Genomic DNA, 19082 nt, shown 5'->3' with positions numbered 1-19082 from the left:
AGCCCAGGTAGGGGGAAATGAGGACCCAGATAGGGGGAAAAGAGGACAGCCTGAGGGGTAAGGCAGGAGCAGTGAGCACTCAACACGAAGGTGGAGAGCCTCAGGGAATGGCCCTGGCCTTCTCCTTCCCAACCCAGGAAGCTGGGGCACAGGGAGGTGAGGACAGGAAGAGATGGACAGACAGGAGACACTGAGCCGGGAGTCCTACTTAATCTGAGAAGGCCAACTGGGGCTTGGGTGAGGGAGGTAGGGCCCAGGACAGAGTCCCAAGAGACAGTGGCCACAAGCAGATGCTGTGCAGAGAAGAGAGATAGCCTGGATGACTCACTAGCTCAGCCACACACCCCTCCCCTGCTCTCTGGCAGCCGAGTGGTCATGGCACACCCCCTTGTGGCCACAGGGAGGATGGCTTTGTAAAGGGCGAGGGGATCCACTCTTCCTCCTCTCAACACATTCCTCCAATCTAATCCCAGCCTCAGACTTCTGGTTCCTATCCACGCCCCCCCCCCGCCCCCGCCCCAGGCAGCGATCCCTGGGGAAGGAGGCAGCAGGCACTGGCAAAGCCGCACAGGAATGTGTCATAAAGAACGAGGAATAGGCCCGAGATAGACATGAGTCTGGGAAAGCCAGAATGGAGACAAGGTGGGCTTGAGTCCGGTCATGAGGGACTGGTCTGTCTTGCATCACTGAAGACAGAACCTTCTAAGTAGCAAGACTGGAGAGCCTGCAGAGGAAGCCTGGGAATCCTCAGTCCCCTACACTCTTGTTTCCCAGCTTAGCCAGCCAGACTCTCCCAAGTCTCCAAATCCCTTGATCCAGCTTTCCACCCCACCCCCACCCACCTCTACCGCCTAATGCCAGATCTAAAAAAAGCACTCGATTCCTGATCTCCAGGTTGTGAGTTTGAGTCCCATGCCGGGTGCAGTGATTACTTAAAAATAAAATCTTTAGGGACGGATGCCTGGGTGGCTGAGGTTATGGCTCATGTCATGATTCCAGGGTCCTGGGAGCGAGCCCCAAGATGGGCTCCCGGTTCAGCGGGGAGCCCGCGTCTCCCTCTCCCTCTGCTCCTCCTCCTACCCCCACCCCGCATGCTTGTGCGCACACACACATTCTCTCTTACAAATAAAATCTTTAAGCTTTTTAAAAAGATTTTACTTATTTGAGAGAGAGAGAGAGAGAGAGAGCATGTGCAAGGACCCTGGGATCAGGACCTGAACTGAAGGCAGCCACTTAACCAACTAAGGACACCCAGTCACCCCTAAATAAAATCTTAAAAAAAAAATCTTTAGGGGCAGCTGGGTGGCTCAGTCTGTTAAACATCTGACTCTTGATCTCAGCCCAGGTCTTGATCTCTGGGTCGTGAGTTCAAGCCCCGTGTTGGGATCCATGCTGGGCGTGGAGCCTACTTAAAAAAATTAAATCTTGGGTGCCTGGGTGGCTCAGTGGGTTAAGCCGCTGCCTTCGGCTCAGGTCATGATCTCAGGGTCCTGGGATTGAGTCCCGCATCGGGCTCTCTCCTCAGCAGGGAGCCTGCTTCCCTCTCTCTCTCTCTCTCTGCCTACCTCTCTGCCTACTTGTGATTTCTCTCTGTCAAATAAATTTTAAAAAAAATTAAATCTTTAAAAATTTTTCAAAAAGCAGGTGCTTAATAACCCAGAAACAGAATAATCTATGACATGGCACAGCCCTCCAGGATCAGGGCCTTAGCTTCTCCTCCCCTGTACACCAAAGTCTAGTAGTCTGCCAGCACCAATACTGAGTCGTTATCATCTAGTCATATGAATATCTACTGAGCCTTCACTCTTGCTAGGCACTGTGCTGCTGAATCCTCACAGCCTGCAAATGATTTCATTTCTCAGGCGGGCAAACAAGCTCCGAGGGATGAAATCACATGCTTAATTTCACGCAGCTAGCCAGAAAGGAAGCCAGGGTCTGCCTGATGTCCTCCACCCCCAACCACAACCACAACTCAACAAAGGTCCTGGCGACCCAGGGGGACCCCGAGGCTCCTGACCCTGAGCAGGCACAGATGATTTACAGGAGAGGTCACTGCTTCATGTCCTCACACCTATTTGTTCTGGAAGCAGACCCTCTGACAAGTTGCAGTGTGTCTGTCTGCTGAGCCCAAAGCTCAAGAACAACTACGAGTTAGAACAAGGGTGTGGGTTGCTGGAGCAGGCACCCTGGCTGCAGGGGGTGGGCAAGTGGGCAGTCTGACAGGGGGCCAGGAGCCAAACCATCCCAAGTGGACCTGGGCCCTCAGGAACTTAATAGCACCTTCCATGCGAAGTCTACCAGCCCTGATGCGTAACAAGCTCTCCCGTGCTCAGTGTGTGCCACTAAGAAAGCAGGAGAGGAAGATTAACACATCCCAGAGTGCTTCCCTGCAACATATTTAAGTTAAGATGTTGGGGCCTTTCCTTCTCTACCATCCAGAAACCCTGGCCATCCAGAAAGTCTCTCTTCAAGGGTCCTGGGTGGCTCCCATTTGCCTGTGCCGAGGCCACTGCAAAAGGCCCTACCTAGGCTTGGGTACAGACACTGGTTCCACCGCAGGAACCAAGCCCAAGAAATCACTGAGTAAAATCCAAGAAAAAGTGTGTTATCGCCCAGCAGAGCAAGTTCCGACATGACCTCTGGGGCAGGGCTTGTGAAACAGGGGCTATCACGTCCTATGCTAAAGTACATACCAGCACAAGATGTAATCAGGAAAGGAAAAGCAAGAAGGGCTGGGGGGGAGGTGAAGAAGAAAAGAGAAAGATGGCCAGGTGAGAGGTGAGCAGGTGAGCTGTACCTGGACAGGAGCCCTGAGGTTCTGGCCTGGTCACCAGCCAGAGGTGTCCAGCCCCGGCTTGGGCCCTCAAGTACCCCCTGGGCTCTGAGTCTTCAGGTGTAAAGAGAAGGGGCTTGAAGAATCAGACTGGCCCCAGCAGGCTGTGAACCAAAGTCTGGAAGGCACGTGTCCAGGGTCACCAGCAGAGGTCTCATCCGGGATGGCCCGTTGGGTGTAAGTAGCTTCTCTTTGCATATCTATATGTTCTAATTTCCCTTATTTTACATAGCTTTATCAGATGTCTTAAATTATAAACTATTTGTTCACTGCGATAAATCCAAAGAGTACATAAAATTAAAAAGGTACATACTCCCCTCCCAGCCTCTTCAATTCCTCCCTCCAGAGGCTGCTATTCTAGACCACATGGTGTCTGTGCTTCCAAACACTTTTTCAAGTGCAAAGAGTATTCTTCTAAAATGGGAACATATCAACAATATACTTTTAAATCAGTCCTTATAGAACTTCATGCTTTTGAACACTTGCATAGTACTCCACTGTAAAGACAGACCATGGTTTATTTAACCTGCCCCTGTTGATGAATATTCTATTGGTTCTAATAGGCTGTGGTTATGAACAAGGCTGATGGGAACATCTCCATACAAACCATCCTGTGCTAATCTAGAAGGACACAGTCCTCTAAGTGGGGCTACGAGAACACAGCATATATACACATGCAATGTTTTAACAAGGTATCCCCCAAAAGGTCCACACTGAGTCACCCTTCCACCAACTTTACTTTTTGGAATTAAAAATTAAATATTGTTTGGTCAAAAACAAAACAAAACCACCCCCATGCCCAGCCATGCAGGATAACGCGCGGAAGGGATCAGTGGGGAGTCCCTGGCTATTGCTCTCCCTGCGCCACTTGCCGAAGTAGGCTCCATGCCAGGTGTCCTCGTCAGACTGCGCTTGTGTCCACTTGGCCTGTCCTCCTGGCAGGACTGGGCTTCTTGGGGAGACTCGGCCTGGCTGCGAGCCTACAGATGGCCGAGTGTGGGCTGACACGCTGCCAGCCAGTCAGCATGCTGATGATTTCCAGACTGGTATCTTTAGTGCTACTTCCCCTGAGCTCCGGGCCCACAAAGCGGCCCCCCTCAGACACCCCGACTCAGCACATCTGAGCCAGAACACCTCCTCTTCTGTCACCCCATTCATACCCCAAACTGTCTCCTCTTCCGCTGGTCCTCATCTCAGAAGCACTTCCAGCACCCACCCATTCATTCACGAAGTCAGAAGCCTGACTGCTAACCCCTCTCATCCCCACAACGAATGAAAATTGGCCCAACCTTGGGCCTCACCCCCCTAAGCTGGTGCCTGATCCCAGTCCTTCATCTCCCCTCATGCCACTGCTGCCCGGTTCGGCCATGTTTTCTCACCGGGAGAGCCGGAAGAGCCGCCTGCCCGCCTCCACCCTGGCTCCGCCTAAATCCAGCCTCCAGAGCCTCAGACCAAGTTTCTGACTGCGTCCCCCTCCCACCACTATTCCCTTCACAACCCCCCCACCCCATCTACTAAGGGACCAAGTCCAAGCTGGCTCGCGACAGCAAGACCTCTCTCCTGCCCCTCTCAAGTCTCCAACCCCCCTCCGGAGCCTCCGTCTCTTGGGGAGCAGCAGCAACTTGGAGAGGAACAATCAAGGTATCAGGTGGCCACGGTCACCACCAATGACCCCTGCCTCCTCATCCATCACTGGGTACCAGGGTTCTCTTCACTCGGCGACACCATTGCCCAGGGCAGCCAGGACAACATGGATCCTCATATACCAAGGAGGAAACTGCAGGTGTGTCTGGGGCCAGGCTCTCAGAGCTCAGAATCAAGGTCCTTGTTCTCTTCGATCCACGATGCAAACTTCTCCAGGTTATCACCTCTGCACACTCTTCTCCCAATGCCCCCAAGCTCCTCTCTCTCTTGCCTGTGGCCAGTGGACTCTCAGGGCTGTGTTATCTCTTCTTTCGGAATACAGCCGACTCTGAGGAATTCTGCACTGAGCTAAGCTTGTCTTTCTGTTCAAGCTATGGTCCTCTAACTTCACCAACTCAACGGAGCCTCCTGTGACCAACAAAATGCAATATAGGAAATATTTCCAGGCAAGACTATATACAGAAACTCTTAGACATTTCCCACACACTGGCCTCAACCTAACCCTAAGAATCTCTCCCTTCCCGTCTTTTTTTTTTTTTTAAATCATAACATTCATCCCTCCTGAGCTGTGTCCAAGGCACTCAAAGTCTTTCATGAGCCAGCCTGATGTACCTGGCCACAGTCAGCCCCTGCACGTATTGACACGTGTTCTATTCTCTCTTCCCAGTTCCTGAAGCTCCTCAGACACTCTGCGAAGTACCATGTTTCCAAGACACTAACACCATTCCTTCTTCCCACCTCCTCGGCCTGGCTGACTTATGGTAAGAGCTTTACTGAGATGGAATTCATACGCCATACAACTTTCCCATTTAAAGTGTACAAGTCAATGGGTCTCAGTATAGCCACAAAATTGTGTGATCAGCACCACCATCGATTTCAGAACCCCAAAGAGAAACCCTGTACACTTTTACCCCACCTGCTCCTGTCCCCCTAAAATCTACCTTGTGCCTACTAAACTTTCGATGTTGTCTGCCCATTAGACAGGCACACTTGCCCCCAGGCAAGACCTATGTGCCATGTTTTCATTACTCATTCAAGGCCCAGTGTGGCGCCTGTCTTTCAGGAGTGATAGGAGGGATTGACCATGGTGACAGCAACTGGCTGCCCTGACCTGCACTTGGCACGGGGCCCTGTCCTTATACTTCATATACATCTCGAAGAGATGCTATCAACATATCTGACCGTACAGCTGAGGACAAACAACTTGCTCAGGGTCACAAAGCCAGTATGTGGCTGAGCTGGGATTAGTTCCCCAGTGAGCTCTGTTCCATCTATATGTCATCTCTGCCCATACACTCCATGCACGGCTCTCACCTTTTAGTCCCAACTCTCTTCTCTTCCCATTAGGGTCACTGTGACCTCTGAATGGGAAATCCAAGTGAAAAGCTGTCTGACTTTATTTCAATCTCTTGGCCACATTTGGCATTCATCACCCCTTCTTTTTCAGATTCTGTGCTGGGGCTGCCCACCTTTCAGGGGGTGTCTTTCACCTTTCCGGCAGGACCCCTTGCTTAACTGGAGCCTTTCCTGGGGGCAGATCTCATCTTGGGCCTCTGCTCTTCCTGACTCGATGCTCTCTCTTAGAGGCAGCAGCCGCACTTCTACCCTGATTTCCCAAAGTTGTCTCCCAAGCTCAGACTCACCCAAGCACCAAAAATCGCCTTTACATTGCTACTCAAATGGCTCACAGCTCCCTCAATCCCATTTTTCTCCTTCTTTCTCCAACCTTCTCTTCTGCATTCCACTATCATTTCACTCTGCCACTGACACAGTTGCCTATACCAGCGGTGAGGACATGGGCTTCCTCAGTGCCTTATGCAACCCCTCAAGTTCTATCACTTCCTCTTCCTAAGATTCCCCCAAGATGATCCTTGTCCATGCCAAAGGCAAGCTGGCATCACCTCTGACCTGGATTCCTTATAAAACCCTGCAAGTTGTTCTTCCCCCTTCTGGTGCGGCCCCCACTTCCCATCTCCTTTTGCCACTGCACGTGCACTCTAAAGTACAAGTCCAATAGTTTCCCTCACCCATCCCCTCACTCAGGACAAAGCACTTCCTCTATGGCTTTTGCAATCCCTCCAGACCTGATCTGTAACGCTCCAGCCACACTCCTTGCCACACCACAGTTAGCGATGAATGACTTGCCGCTCCTGGAGGACACCAACCACCTCTGCACCCGCAGTTTCATGTGACTGATGACTGGCCAAGCCCAGCCTGGAGTCTTGCTTTCTTCTTCCCTTAAGAGACAGTCTCTTATGAAAAAAATGTTGAAATGCAGAAGGAAATGTTGTAATGAAAAGAACACAAGCACTCAGAACAGAGAGGGATAAAGAGTTCTGGAAGACAGCCAGCATACTGTACATGTGAGCCCTCCAACCATGGTCCCCAAGCATTTAATTTGCTGCCGCTCCCAGTCCTGAATGTTAATTATATTTCTTTACAACAGGAAAGGGATGTCCTGACTGGCCCAATTGTCGGATAGAAGCTCCATTCCAAATTAGGAAATGAGCATCAGCTGAATTGTGGCTGAATTATCCAGCTAGCCATATGCTTTTCTCCATTTTCTTTGTTTCTGAGTAAGAAGAGAGCTAATCCATAGAAAAATCCTGGAAACAATGACCAACCCAGTAGCAATGAGAACCCCTTAGACTCATTATGATCTCTAAATATCATTTTTCTAATAAAAAGAACGAGGTCTCCTAAGAGAAATGAGGACTCTAGGTCTGGGTCAGGAAATGTATAAGATAAGATGAGAAGATATCGTTATCTCTGAAGTAAGGAAAGCTCTCAAAGGCTACAGGATTGTGTCAAAAAGACTCAACAGCCTATTGAATAAGCTCCCACTGGCCAAGGGAGAGTTTGAGCTTCAATAAAAAGATTAAAAGACAAAAATATATCAAAATCCATATGTGCCTTATGATACTATACCAAGAAAAAGAAAAAGAACAAACCTCATTTGTCCTCTGAAGGATGCCGGAGAACCAACTCATTATTTTGAAAACTAAGAAATACAGGAAAGAATCAAGCATTTATCCTACCTCACTAATATAGACCGTATTTCAGTGTAACAAAGTAGTTGATTAGTGGAAGTCTCCTTATATAGAAATATTCAAGCTAGTAATCAAAGAAGGAAACAAAGAATTAGCATATCACCATTTTGCAACACCTAATGAAATCATGATTCTAGGCAATAAATGTCGATGATTTTTATGTCATAAAAAGAGAAACAACTAGGGACGCCTGGGTGGCTCAGTTGGTTGAGCGGCTGCCTTCGGCTCAGGTCATGATCCCAGGGTCCTGGGGTCGAGTCCCACATCGGGCTTCTTGCTCGGCGGGGAGCCTGCTTCTCCGTCTGCCTCTGCCTACCATTCTCCGCCTGTGCTCGCTCGCTCTCTCTCTCTAACAAATAAATAAATTAAAAAAATTTGTTAATTAAAAAAAAAAGAGAAACAACTAGATGTTACGTGCCTCCCAATGGAAGTACCAAATCACCTATTAAATATTCTTTTTTCAAAAAAAGCTGAACTAAACTCTAATCAAACTCCTACATCTAACTACCAATTTACAGGGAAAACACAGGACAGAGGTATATGTCTAACTATACAGCAAGGGTATCAGCAAAATTGAGATGGAGGGAAAAACCCATAAATCAAATGACCCAGTTTCTTCAATAAGTGAAAGGAAAAATAAGAGAGACAAAGAACCTATGTATTAAAAGACCCGAGAGGCGCCTGGGTGGCTCAGTCGGTTAAGTGGCTGCCTTTGGCTCGGGTCATGATCCCAGGATCCTGGGATCGAGTCCCACATCGGGCTACCTGCTCGGTGGAGAGCCTGTTTCTTTCTCTCTCTCTGCCTGCCATTCTGCCTACTTGTGCTCTCTATCTCTCTGTCAAATAAATAAATAAAATCTTTTTTTAAAGATTTTATTTATTTTATTTGACAGACAGAGAGCACAAGTAGGCAGAGCGGCAGGCAGAGAGAGAGAGAGAGAGGAGGAAGCAGGCTCCCTGCCAAGCAGAGAGCCCAATGCGGGGCTCGATCCCAGGACCCTGGGATCATGATCTGAGCCGAAGGCAGAGGCTTTAACCCACTGAGGCATCCAGGTGCCCCAATAAATAAAATCTTTTTAAAAATCCATAAAAGACCGAGACAGCATCAACCAGCTAAAATGTATGGATCATATCTGGATCCTGATTGAAACAAATAATATTTTAAATATTTTAAAAATTTGAGGTGATATGAGAAATCTGAACACTAGATAGATAGTTGATGACTTTAACAAATTATTGTTTCTTTTAAAGGAGGAATAACAGCATTGCGGTTTTTTTTTTTTTTAATTAGTCATGACCTTTTTCAGAGATATTGATACATTTACAGCTGAAATGATGCGTTGTCTGGGATTTACTTCAAAATAATTTAGGAGTTGGGAGGGTAAGTGGAGCTATTTAGTGAAACTAAAAGCTATTTAGTGATAATTGTCGTAATGACAAGAATTGATCATTGTTATAGTTAAGTGATATTAGAGACTCGTGATACTATTCCTTCTAATTTGTATATATTCGACAATATCAGTTTAAAATAGTTTTAGGGATGCCTGGGTGGCTCAGCGGGTTGGGCCTCTGCCTTCGGCTCGGGTCATGGTCTCGGGGTCCTGGGATCAAGTCCCACATCGGGCTCTCTGCTCAGCAGGGGGCCAGCTTCCCTCTCTCTCTCTCTGCCTGCCTCTCTGCCTACTTGTGATCTCTCTCTGTCAAATAAACAAATAAAATCTTTAAAAAAAAGTTTTAAAGAGGAAAGAGGAAGGGAGAAATTCTGGAGGGCAGAGCTGGAGCCTCACTCACACCTGAAGGCCCCACATCCAGTCAGACAAATTACTAGCAATGTTCTTGGGCTGAACCCTGGGTCAAAGCTGAGAGTTGAGGCTCAGAACTATGGTAATGCCTGAAATAGCTGCATGGCTAACCTATAAAACCCAGGAACTGGCACACAGTAGGCCTTTCGGCAATGTTTCTTTAATGAGCAAACAAACATCTGAACATCAAAGTAGCATACATATGCTCCTAATGCCTGAAATACATCGAAGAACCCCAAGGTTGGCAAGCCTCTGTGGGAGGCGGTGCTCCAGACCATCACGTTTTCCACTACCACCCCTCAGTCTGTACTTATGTATTTAGTCCACTTTAAAATAACAGTAACCGGAGTGCCTGGGTGGCTCAGTGGGTTAAAGCCTCTGCCTTCGGCTTGGGTCATGATCCCAGGGTCCTGGGATCGAGCCCCGCATCGGGCTTTCTGCTCAGCAGGGAGCCTGCTTCCCTTCCTCTCCCTCTGCCTGCCTCTCTGCCTACTTGTGATCTCTGTCTGTCAAATAAATAAATAAAATCTTTTAAAAAAATAAAATAAAATAACAGTAACCTTGGCTGGCTCAGTCGGAAGAGCTAAGTGCTTTATAGGAATTATCTTGTTTAACCTTCATAACCAGCCCATGAAGTACGTGCCATTATGATCACCACTTTACAGACAATAAAACTCTGGACAGAGAGGTTACATGGCAGCACCAAGAAGTAGTAGGCCCACATTTGTAAGTTCCATGCTACACTGATCTCTTAATGTCTTCCCCCTGCCCACACCGACCTCCACCACAGGATTATGAGGGTCAAGAGAACATCATTCGACAAAATATCTCAGCCCCTATCACAGCACCTGGCAGAAAACAGGGGCTTCCTAAGTATATACTGGATGAATCAAAACATTCAAAGTAATACTGTAGGATTTCTCTTTGTATATCTCTGACCCACCTCATCTTCCCCACAATTTCCAGCACAAGACTCAGCCCCCAGAAGGTACTCTACATATCCAGAAACGCTCAGAGTTAAAAAGTGCTCTCATGACCACCAACTCTGTCCCTTCAATTAACCTCTCCAGGTTTTTTCTCCTACCTCTGAGTATAGACAATGAAGCAAGATGGACAACGGAGAATATATGAACTCTGAAGGTCCTCAAAGACTGAGTTCTAGAAGAAGAGGTGAATAGCAGATGCCTTGCTCGAGTGGGATTCCGGGAAGAAAGCCCAGGATGTGGTAGAGGGTCTACATTTGCCTTTCCTTGAAGAATACCACCCCCTGCCCAGTATCCTGTGCCTTCTGGGAACTGTCCAACACCTCAAACACCTTCTTTGGAAATCTTGTCACTTCATGACAGACAGAGGCAAAACAACAACAACAAAACAGCAACGAAGGCCTCTGGTATATCACCCTCAGAAACAGAGAAGGACTTTCTGTAGAGGATAATGGGGTTTCTGGTCACTCCTCCTGCTTCTGGTTATCCCCAGCCCCTGAAAGTCTTGACTATCTCCAGCATATAGGGTCCCCCCAAATGCCAAACTCTATGCCAAGAAACTTCTAGAAAAATAGCATAGACAGCCACAGGAGCTGTAATTGGTGGAGGGGACAACATTCTAGCCTACCAGGATCACCATGGGGGCTCTAAGATGGGATGCTACTGGGCCTGGGCCTTGAAGGGTGGGAATCACTGGGCTTTGTGGGGAAGAGATGAATACAGAAGGAATTGCAGGTGCAATGTAGTGAAAGCAAGAGCTAACATGTATCTAGCACATATTCTGTGTTTATTGCTGGGCTAAGTGTTTAAACGTAAAAGCCTGCTGACATCTCACAACCTTATGAAATAGGTGATGATATTATACCAGATGAAGAACCCAAGGCCCAGAAGTGTTGAATAACTCGTCTAAGGTAACCCGGTAATTGGCAGGGCTGGGATTCAAACTCAGATTTTTCCAGCCCCAGGGTCCACCACACTATGGGCACCAAGAGTTGAGGGGGATGGCTTGTGTGAGGGAAAGGAGTGTGTGTGGAACAGCAAGGGAATCCTTGAATGTGACCCTAAAGGTCTATATGGGGTGCCGCAAGGCAGGCCACGGGCTGAGCAGGACTGCAGGAGGAATGGCCTAACACATTTATGGAGGATGATGGTGGAGGGGTGGCTGGGAAGATGGGAACCCCAAAAGCTCTGCAGGAAGAGGAAGGACAGGCTGCAGCATGAGTGAGGAAAACCTAGAAAAGAAACAAGTTTACCAAATGCCAGTTGGTCATCAACTGTATTCACCTTCAGATTTAAGCAAAGAAAGATCTCCAGTCCCAGTCAGTCCACAAAACTCATATTAAATGCCAACTGTGTGCCAGGCCCTGCCCTAGGCAGCCTTCCTCTGTTTCTCCTCCTTTTCCCAGTGACGAAAGTCAGATTGCTGGCAGGCTCTCCAACCCGGTACCCTAAGGTGCTCTCCTCTCCTTCCCATTTCCGCCCTTATAAGGCAGACAAATAGCTTTTCTCAGATGTTTATGTTAAAATCCAGAATTACTGCATTTTAACTTCAATAAGTTTTAAAATTTTAAAGTATCTATTTTCCCTTTACTGGTTCAGTTTACAAGATAAACAGCTCATTTTTAAAAATTGAATCCTTGGGGCGCCTGGGTGGCTCAGTGGGTTAAAGCCTCTGCCTTCGGCTCAGGTCCTGGGATCAAGCCCCGCATCCGGCTCTCTGCTCAGCAGGGAGCCTACTCCCTCCTCTCTCTCTGCCTGCCTCTCTGCCTACTTATGATCTCTGTCTGTCAAATAAATAAATAAATAAATAATCTTAAAAAATAAATAAATAAAAATTGAATCCTCTTTTAACCTCAATCAGTTTTTGATGAGAAAATTTTCTCCAGAGGTCAAGTCGTCTTTCCCTCCAGCTGCCAACCATGGAGCCAGCAGTACCTCTGCTCAAGGGTATCTCTTGAGGGTGAGAAATAGGAACTTACATCCCAACCACAATGTCCTTCACTATCACCAGGGGAAATGGGGGCTCAACGACATCTCTAATTCAGTAAATCTGTTGCAGCTCTGCCTTAGGGAGTCAATCCCACTTTGGAGTTGAAGAAAGGGGAACTTAGCTTCTCATCATTCTTGTGCTTAAAAAAAAAAAAAATCCCGTTCCAACAGGCAACCTTCTCGCTGAGGAGTTGGGATTTATTAGCCAAATACAAGTGTAGGAACTTCCAAACTTGGAGGCCCACCTCTTGCTCTCCAAATTACTGCCTTCAGGAGACTCTGCTCAGCCAGGGGTTCGGCGATGGGAGCAAACTCTCACTAGGTTAGCTCAGCAATTCCCCAGGAAGGCTCACCACGCCGGCCAAGGCTAAGACACAGTGATCCCAAAAGCCTTGGTGTATGTTAGGTGGGAAGCGGGGGCTTTTCCGCTTAGCTTCTCTAAGCGTTGCCACGGGGCCTTTCTTGGACTACGTCAGGGCAAAGAGTTTTGTATGGGCACTTCTCGCACCACCGATCAACCACTCTCGAGAAACCCTCTTTTTCAAACTACACGGCAGGCTTAAGCGGGAAGCGGAGGCCCCAGCAGACGCCAACCACCGCGGTTCTCAAAGCCTTAGTTACGTCTGGGCCCGTGCGGAGCCGCATCTGGAGGGAGATTCCCTTCCTGGGCGCTCGCCATCGGCCGCTGGATTCCTAGCAAGGCCTCTCAGGCCCTTCGAGAACCCCCGCCTCCGGCTTCCCCGCCCAGATCTCGGAACCCTCAGGCCCGGGCCAGTCTCCTTGCCAGCCTTTCAAGGCCCAAGCGCCCGGCCCCGCGGCTCACCCTCGAGCGTCTCGCACTGCACCAGATTGAGGTAGTCCGCCTGGCTGAGCACTCCCGCCTTCAGGCCGCGCACCAGTCCCTCCAAGTAGCCATTGTCCACGTTGAAGTAAAGCTCCGGGAAGAACGACATGGCTGCGGCGGGGGAGGCGAGATCGGAGAACCCCGATCGCCGGGTGGACAGCTTGATTCCAAGATCAGCTGACTCTGCGCCAGCAGCGGGCTGTCAAGCGGGTCAGGTGACGCGCGACCGCCTCACGTGACCACAACGGGGCGGGGCTCTGAGTGGCGCCCGGCTTCCGGGTGGTTTCGTCCGAAAGCAATGCGCAGGTGTGGGCCCTCTGGCGCCTGCGCGGCTGGGTAGGCGTGCGTCTGGCTACCGGCCTTAACCAGCTTGGAGTGTCTGAGGCCGGCCGCGTGGTGGCGCACGTGGCCGCGGGGATTCGATTGGGCCCTCTAGCTTTACACCACCGTCTGGGGTAGCTGGCCCTGAGGCGCAGGCCGAGTAAAGATGGGAATAAGCGGTGCTTCTTAAGCTTGGAAACGTTCCAAACTGCTGAGGCAGGCCTCCCTCGAAGGGAACTACGGTTCGAGGGGCAGACTTCGCTGAGGTCACAGGTCAAGTTAGCCGCAAGCAGGCCCTGGAGCCTAACGCTTGCTGGCCTGCCAGGAGTTCCAGGCCGTGTATGCACTGCTCACTGCAACCGCATTTCTTGTACGAGATTCTGGAGGGCTGGAGTCCGGCCTTTCTGCCTCCCTACCGGCGCCTGGCACCGTAAGACCATGCATGTAAGTGATTCAGATGATGGGTAGCCTAGACCCTGGGGTAGGTGTGTGTGGGTATGTGTGTCATTTCTTGGCTTGGTGGCAACCCCATCCCTACTGTGACCTCCGTGACTTCCCACCTCCGACGGCCACGTTTGAAATAACGCCACAGCCTTGGGGTTGGTCCCAGCCTTTATTCACTACCCCATGTACAGCCCCGACCCCGACATCGGCCCGCTAGGTACGGCTGCAGGGGTTCATGGCAGTACCCAGCTTCCGGCAGTAGCAGAAGGCGTTGAAGAAACGGCAGTAGCACGTGGCACATGGGTCGCAACATGGTACCTGGTGTCCCAGACAGGATTCATGCAGCCTTACGCAGCGACGTGGGGAGCGTGGCTCTCGGTCCTCTGGATCTAGTACCTACAGGAGTAAGGGAGCAGGATTGCAGGCATCGGCCTTTGAAGGCAGGTCCAGGAATGTCACCTGCCTCAATCCAAACAGGATGGCAGTGGAGCATAGAGACAGTAGTCTGCAGTATCACCCCGGGTGAGGGGTCATGTGGAGAGAGGGGATGACACCTGATGTCCCTTCCCAAGGCCTGTGGCCAACCCCCTTCTCCTGGGCGGTTACCTCTGCCAAGGCCTCAGCCTCCTGCAGCAGATCCTCTCCTGACTGTTCTGCAGCTGTCCTTTTCAGCGAGGACTGCAGATCCAGGCCTGGAACAGGTGATGTGAGGGCAGAACCCCCTCCCTCCCCATGCATTAAACACCCACCTCCAAGGTCTGGGATTGGGAAGGGGCAAGGAGGGCTCATGCCAAGCAGGATACTTTGTGGCCAGAGGGTATCCAGGCTCCACCCAGCTCCACCCCTGCCCATACTGACCTGGGAGCTCTGGGAACAGGGCCTGGTCCGGCCTTCTGATGCCTTCCAGCGGGGCCAGGCCCATGTCGGCCCCCTGCATGGGGGGCAGTACCAGCAGCAGGGCACAGCTCAGCAGCACTGCAGGCAGCATGACCTGGCCAGCAGTAAGACCGACCACTTAGTCCTTCCTCATCCTTGCACCCTCCAGGTGCCCAACCCCAGACAGAGACTTCCCAGAGAACAAGGGTCTCTGCCCAACCTGAGGACTTACCTCTGCTTGCTGGATCCTTGCCTGGAGAGTTTCTGGCCACTCCGTGCCCTCAGCTTATATGGCAGGGTCTAATGAACGCCCCACACGTGACTGCTGCCTGCAGCCAAGACATAAGGGGCCCTCGCCAGAGGGTGGGGGCACAGCTCAGGCCTCTCTCCCTGCAACCTGGGCTTTTGGATGCTCTATAAGAGGTGTGCCCGACTCCGATTTGGGGTGAGGTCCCCAGGTGCCAATCAAAGTTTGGGAGCAAGATAGGGTGCCCAGAACCCCCAAATTTCTACAGGACAGGGACCTGGGTAGGGGCGGGGAGGTGGTACAGGCCAGAGCCATTAGCAATAACAAAGCAGGCAGCCCTGAGATCTTAATTTAATTTGTGGCCCCGGAGATGCTCACTCAGACCCTGTGTGGCATGTTGTTTCCTTTGCTTCCAGGAACTTTAGTCAAGGGCACTGAAGAGGGTGATGGGCCAGTGGCCAGAGTGGGGTGCAGACCTAGACCCTGGGGTTTTTTTGGAGGGAGAAGGGAGGGGAGAAGTCCACTTAGCCAAAACCAAGCCCTCCCGCCTCCATCCCTGGTCCTTTCTCCCCTCCCCAGACTTCTCTAAGACCCCCACCCCTGCTCCTTCTCCCAAACCCTTTTCTGCCTGGGCTTCCTGGAAGCCAAGGAAGCAGAACGGACTGTTCCCTGGGTGGGCGAGCAGCTTCAAAGTAAAAAGCTTTCAGGCTGCCTGTCTCATTAGTGCTAATGGCTGTTCCCATCCGCCCTGTGTTGTCAGGCCTGTGCCCACGCCTGGTCTCATCAGCAGGAGGCCAGGGTGAAGACTGCCCTTTTGTGAAGGTGGGAGGACACACAGGACTCCACCTGCCCCTGCCTGCCCTCTCCCCTCTGGGGGGCTCTCTAACACACACTTGCCCATCAGGGAAATGGGTACAGGCTGAATTACCTTCAAGGCCTCAGTGTACAAATTGAGCTGGCCTGAGACAGTAGAAGTTTGAAGAGGCTGTTGGGGTTTTTGGTCTAGGTTCACACAGGCTATTCTGCCCAGGACGAGGAAGTCCTTCCGGCAACGGGTGGAAACTGTATGTTGTCGTCTGACAGCCTTTAGCCTTCAGTACCAACAGTCAGTCTTGGGGTTCAGTTGCATGGGGAGGGGCTGCTCTTCAGAGGGCGGGGCTGTGGCAGCTGCTCTCACAGATGGGCACTGATGTCTGTTCTGGTAGCAGGCTAGCACTGGGCTCACTTGTGGCTGGCACAGGGTCACAGTCCTATGAGCTCCCAGGGTCACATACTACTGCCCTGAGGAGATGGCCCCAGGATAATCCAGCAAAGGGCCATCCCCATTTCTCCCCCGACAATGCTACTGGCTATTTTCGTGACAAATAGCCACAAAGTAGGCCTGGTGTCAAGGCCTCCCTGGCAACTGACATTGACCCTTCTTTTCCAGAGGCTAGAGCTGGGCCCTGTTGTCGACCCCAGGGCTTTCTCTTCTCAGAGGGGTGCAGCGTGAAAAGTATCAGGCACTAGATATCCTTCCATCTTGGTGGGGCCAGTTGGGGTTCAAGAAGGGCCATACATCAAGTGTACCCGAGACACTTTCCCCCAATCCCTGGCCCCTGGCCCCATCCTTGGAGATTCTGGCTGAGGAGTTGGAGGTGAGGAACAGGGAGTGCGTGTGGGTTTTGGAAAAGCGCCTCAAGTAATTTGAGGTAGAGGCTGTGAACATTTGGCTGGGCCTGATCCACATCCATGCTAAGAGCAGTTGTCCGTATTCGGGGACCGTGCTGGTGCCATCCCACCCAGCCACTCTGTCCTCTCATCTGCAGAGCAGTGACTGTCTTCCCCTGTGTGTGTGCAGGTGAAGACCTGGGCAGTGATGGGCAAGGGCTGAAGCTCTCCCAGGGGCAGCCCCGGTCCCTCGTCAGGTCCGGTGGGTGAGACATTCAAGAAAACCAACTATCAACACAGGAGGATGATGAGAGAAATATAAACATTGGATAGTTGATGACGTTAAGGAATTAATTGTTCATTTTTAAAGTTGTGATAATGGTATTGTGGTTTCAAGTAGCTTATTTTTAGAGAAATATAATGAAGTATTTATTGATAAAATGATATGAAATAATCCAGGGGAGAGGGAGTAGCAGGACATGATATGGATGAAATAAAACTGTTCATGAGTTGGAAATTTGTTGAGATTGGGTGATGAGTACGTGGGCTCCGTTATCCCGTGACTGCTCTCCTTGTTTATGTTTGAAAATCTTCGTAATAAAAGTTAAAAACAAACAGAATTATTTAAAATGCAATGGGATAAATGCTCTCATAGACGAGTGCCCCAGGCGCGTGTAAGACTAGGAGAGGCACCTACCCCAGCTGAGGGAGGGGCCGGAAGTTGGCTGAGAAGGCTTTCTGGGAGAGGAAACTTTTTTACTCATTCGTGAAGCTTGAGTAAGAGTCAAGGGTGGAGCCAGACAAGGGACAATGTAAGTTTCCTGGACCCGTAGTTGGCACATGGCTTACCAAGCTGCCTAATTCTACAGCTTAACACTAGTACAGGCTCTGCTCCAAGCCTGGTTCCTGCCCAACAAGCCCCAGCCTGGTGAGCAGTCAGTAGACGCTTTTCTCCCCGCTCCCCTCCCCGGCCGGGGTCAGAGAGTTGGCTACCTCCAGAGTTGATTCAGTCAGTAAGTCAATCAGCAAACATCTATAGCCACCTCCACACTGTATCACTGCTGTGAGTGTGCACCCACCCAGACCATAGCCACAGGAGCCCAGTAGCTCTCATGCCACCCAGCAGTCCGGAGGAGGAAATCAACATTTGTTTCTGTCCTTTCCCACCCACCTTCCTTCTGCCCTTCAGCACAATGTTGACTAGGAACCCTCCTACCACCACCGAATTAGCCCAAAACATTGCCCATGGGTTTCTGGTCATAGCTCTCCTTCTCTATCTATATCCATATCTATATCTGTACCTCTATCTAAAGTGAAATTTCCGTTGGCTTATCAAATTTTATTTGTTTTTGCAAATAACCAATCTTTGGCTTGATTTATCAGATTTTGTTACAATTAAGTTTCCGCTTTCCTCCTCTTTTCTATATCCCTTGGGTTTGTTGATCCTTACATTGATCTTTCCTCCTGATGAACACAGTTGCCTACATCTAGTAGTCTATAAAAGGCCCGCTGGGAGCCCGTTTCGTCTGTTAATGAGTTTAAATACTGTGGGGGTGATTTTGTTGGTCAGAAACTGATGTTCCCAGGATCACGCTTGTTGACAAAAAGACCTTCAGAAATGTTCTGGGTGGCGGATTTGGGAGAACTGGGGGGAGCCAGAGCCTACTTGGTGAGGCTGGGGAGGGATCCTGATTTTGGAGAGAGGAAGAGGAGAATGTGGTTGTCCTGTGGTGGAGATCCAAGTAGGAGGAGGAGAAGGGGGGCCTGACCCCTACCTCTCCTCTTTTCCCTCCTCAAGGTAACCCTCACCTACCAAGGTACTGTTCCTACTTTGTCCACCAGGGGGCAGAAGAGCACCCACTGGCTCTCCCAAACCAACTTTGTTCTGAAAACCAGACACCCTCCCCGGAGCACATGGCCCCTGCCCCTGTGGCTCATCTGTAGGACTTCTAAAAGGCAGAGGTTGCCTGGAGAGGTGTGGTCCCCTCAATTATGCAGGGAGAGGAATCAGGATGGATGGGGGTTTATTTCAGGCTGGCATCTTGAGCCCTCAGCTGGGAGGGATCCCACCGTGATCAGGTGCTCCTAGAAGAGTCGTGTTTGCCCATGAATGCCGAATGCCAGCGCTTGCCGTTCTCCCATTCGTGCAAGAACGGTTTATTGACTGCATGCTACCTGAGAAGCATTATGCCAAGGCTTCCAGACTTGGAGAGTAGGTCAGAGCCCATGGTGACCCGAAACTCCTGATTCTGAGGTCAGACAGGGTTTGTGGGCTTTCCTGTTGCAGTGAAAGTGTAGGCTGGAGCCAAGCCAAAGGAGAGTGGAACAGGGTACAGAGACAGCTGATGGACAGACTACAAGCGGGCTCAGGCCCAGAGACACCCTTTATCCTCCGGCCT

The 19082-nt window shown here is 50.4% G+C and overlaps 2 protein-coding genes across 3 annotated transcripts in view; both read right to left on the bottom strand.

The window, feature by feature from the left end:
* Positions 1-13369, bottom strand: part of ATP6V0D1 (ATPase H+ transporting V0 subunit d1) — a 39638-nt gene extending 26269 nt beyond the window's left edge. The window contains exon 1 of the mRNA XM_080828355.1: positions 13125-13369. Coding sequence (XP_080684481.1) covers positions 13125-13254 — 130 coding nt within the window. The 5' untranslated portion in view covers positions 13255-13369. The remainder of the gene's footprint in view (positions 1-13124) is intronic.
* Positions 13370-14123: 754 nt separating this feature from the next.
* Positions 14124-15033, bottom strand: AGRP (agouti related neuropeptide; the record flags this gene model as incomplete). 2 transcript variants are annotated; one of them, XM_080829494.1, is made up of 4 exons in its annotated part: positions 14124-14306; positions 14517-14602; positions 14769-14901; positions 15019-15033. In XM_080829494.1, 3 exons carry the CDS (start codon positions 14896-14898, stop codon positions 14124-14126), a joined length of 399 nt encoding a protein of 132 aa, XP_080685620.1. The 2 variants fall into 2 exon arrangements, with proteins under 2 accessions (XP_080685620.1, XP_080685619.1); XM_080829493.1 differs by lacking the exon at positions 15019-15033 and having other exon boundaries at positions 14517-14588; positions 14743-14898.
* Between the last annotated feature and the right edge of the window lie 4049 nt (positions 15034-19082).

This window comes from Martes martes (assembly GCF_963455335.1).
Source record: "Martes martes genome assembly, chromosome: 17".
Lineage (NCBI taxonomy): Eukaryota > Metazoa > Chordata > Mammalia > Carnivora > Mustelidae > Martes > Martes martes.
This window is presented reverse-complemented; position numbering and strand designations above follow the sequence as displayed.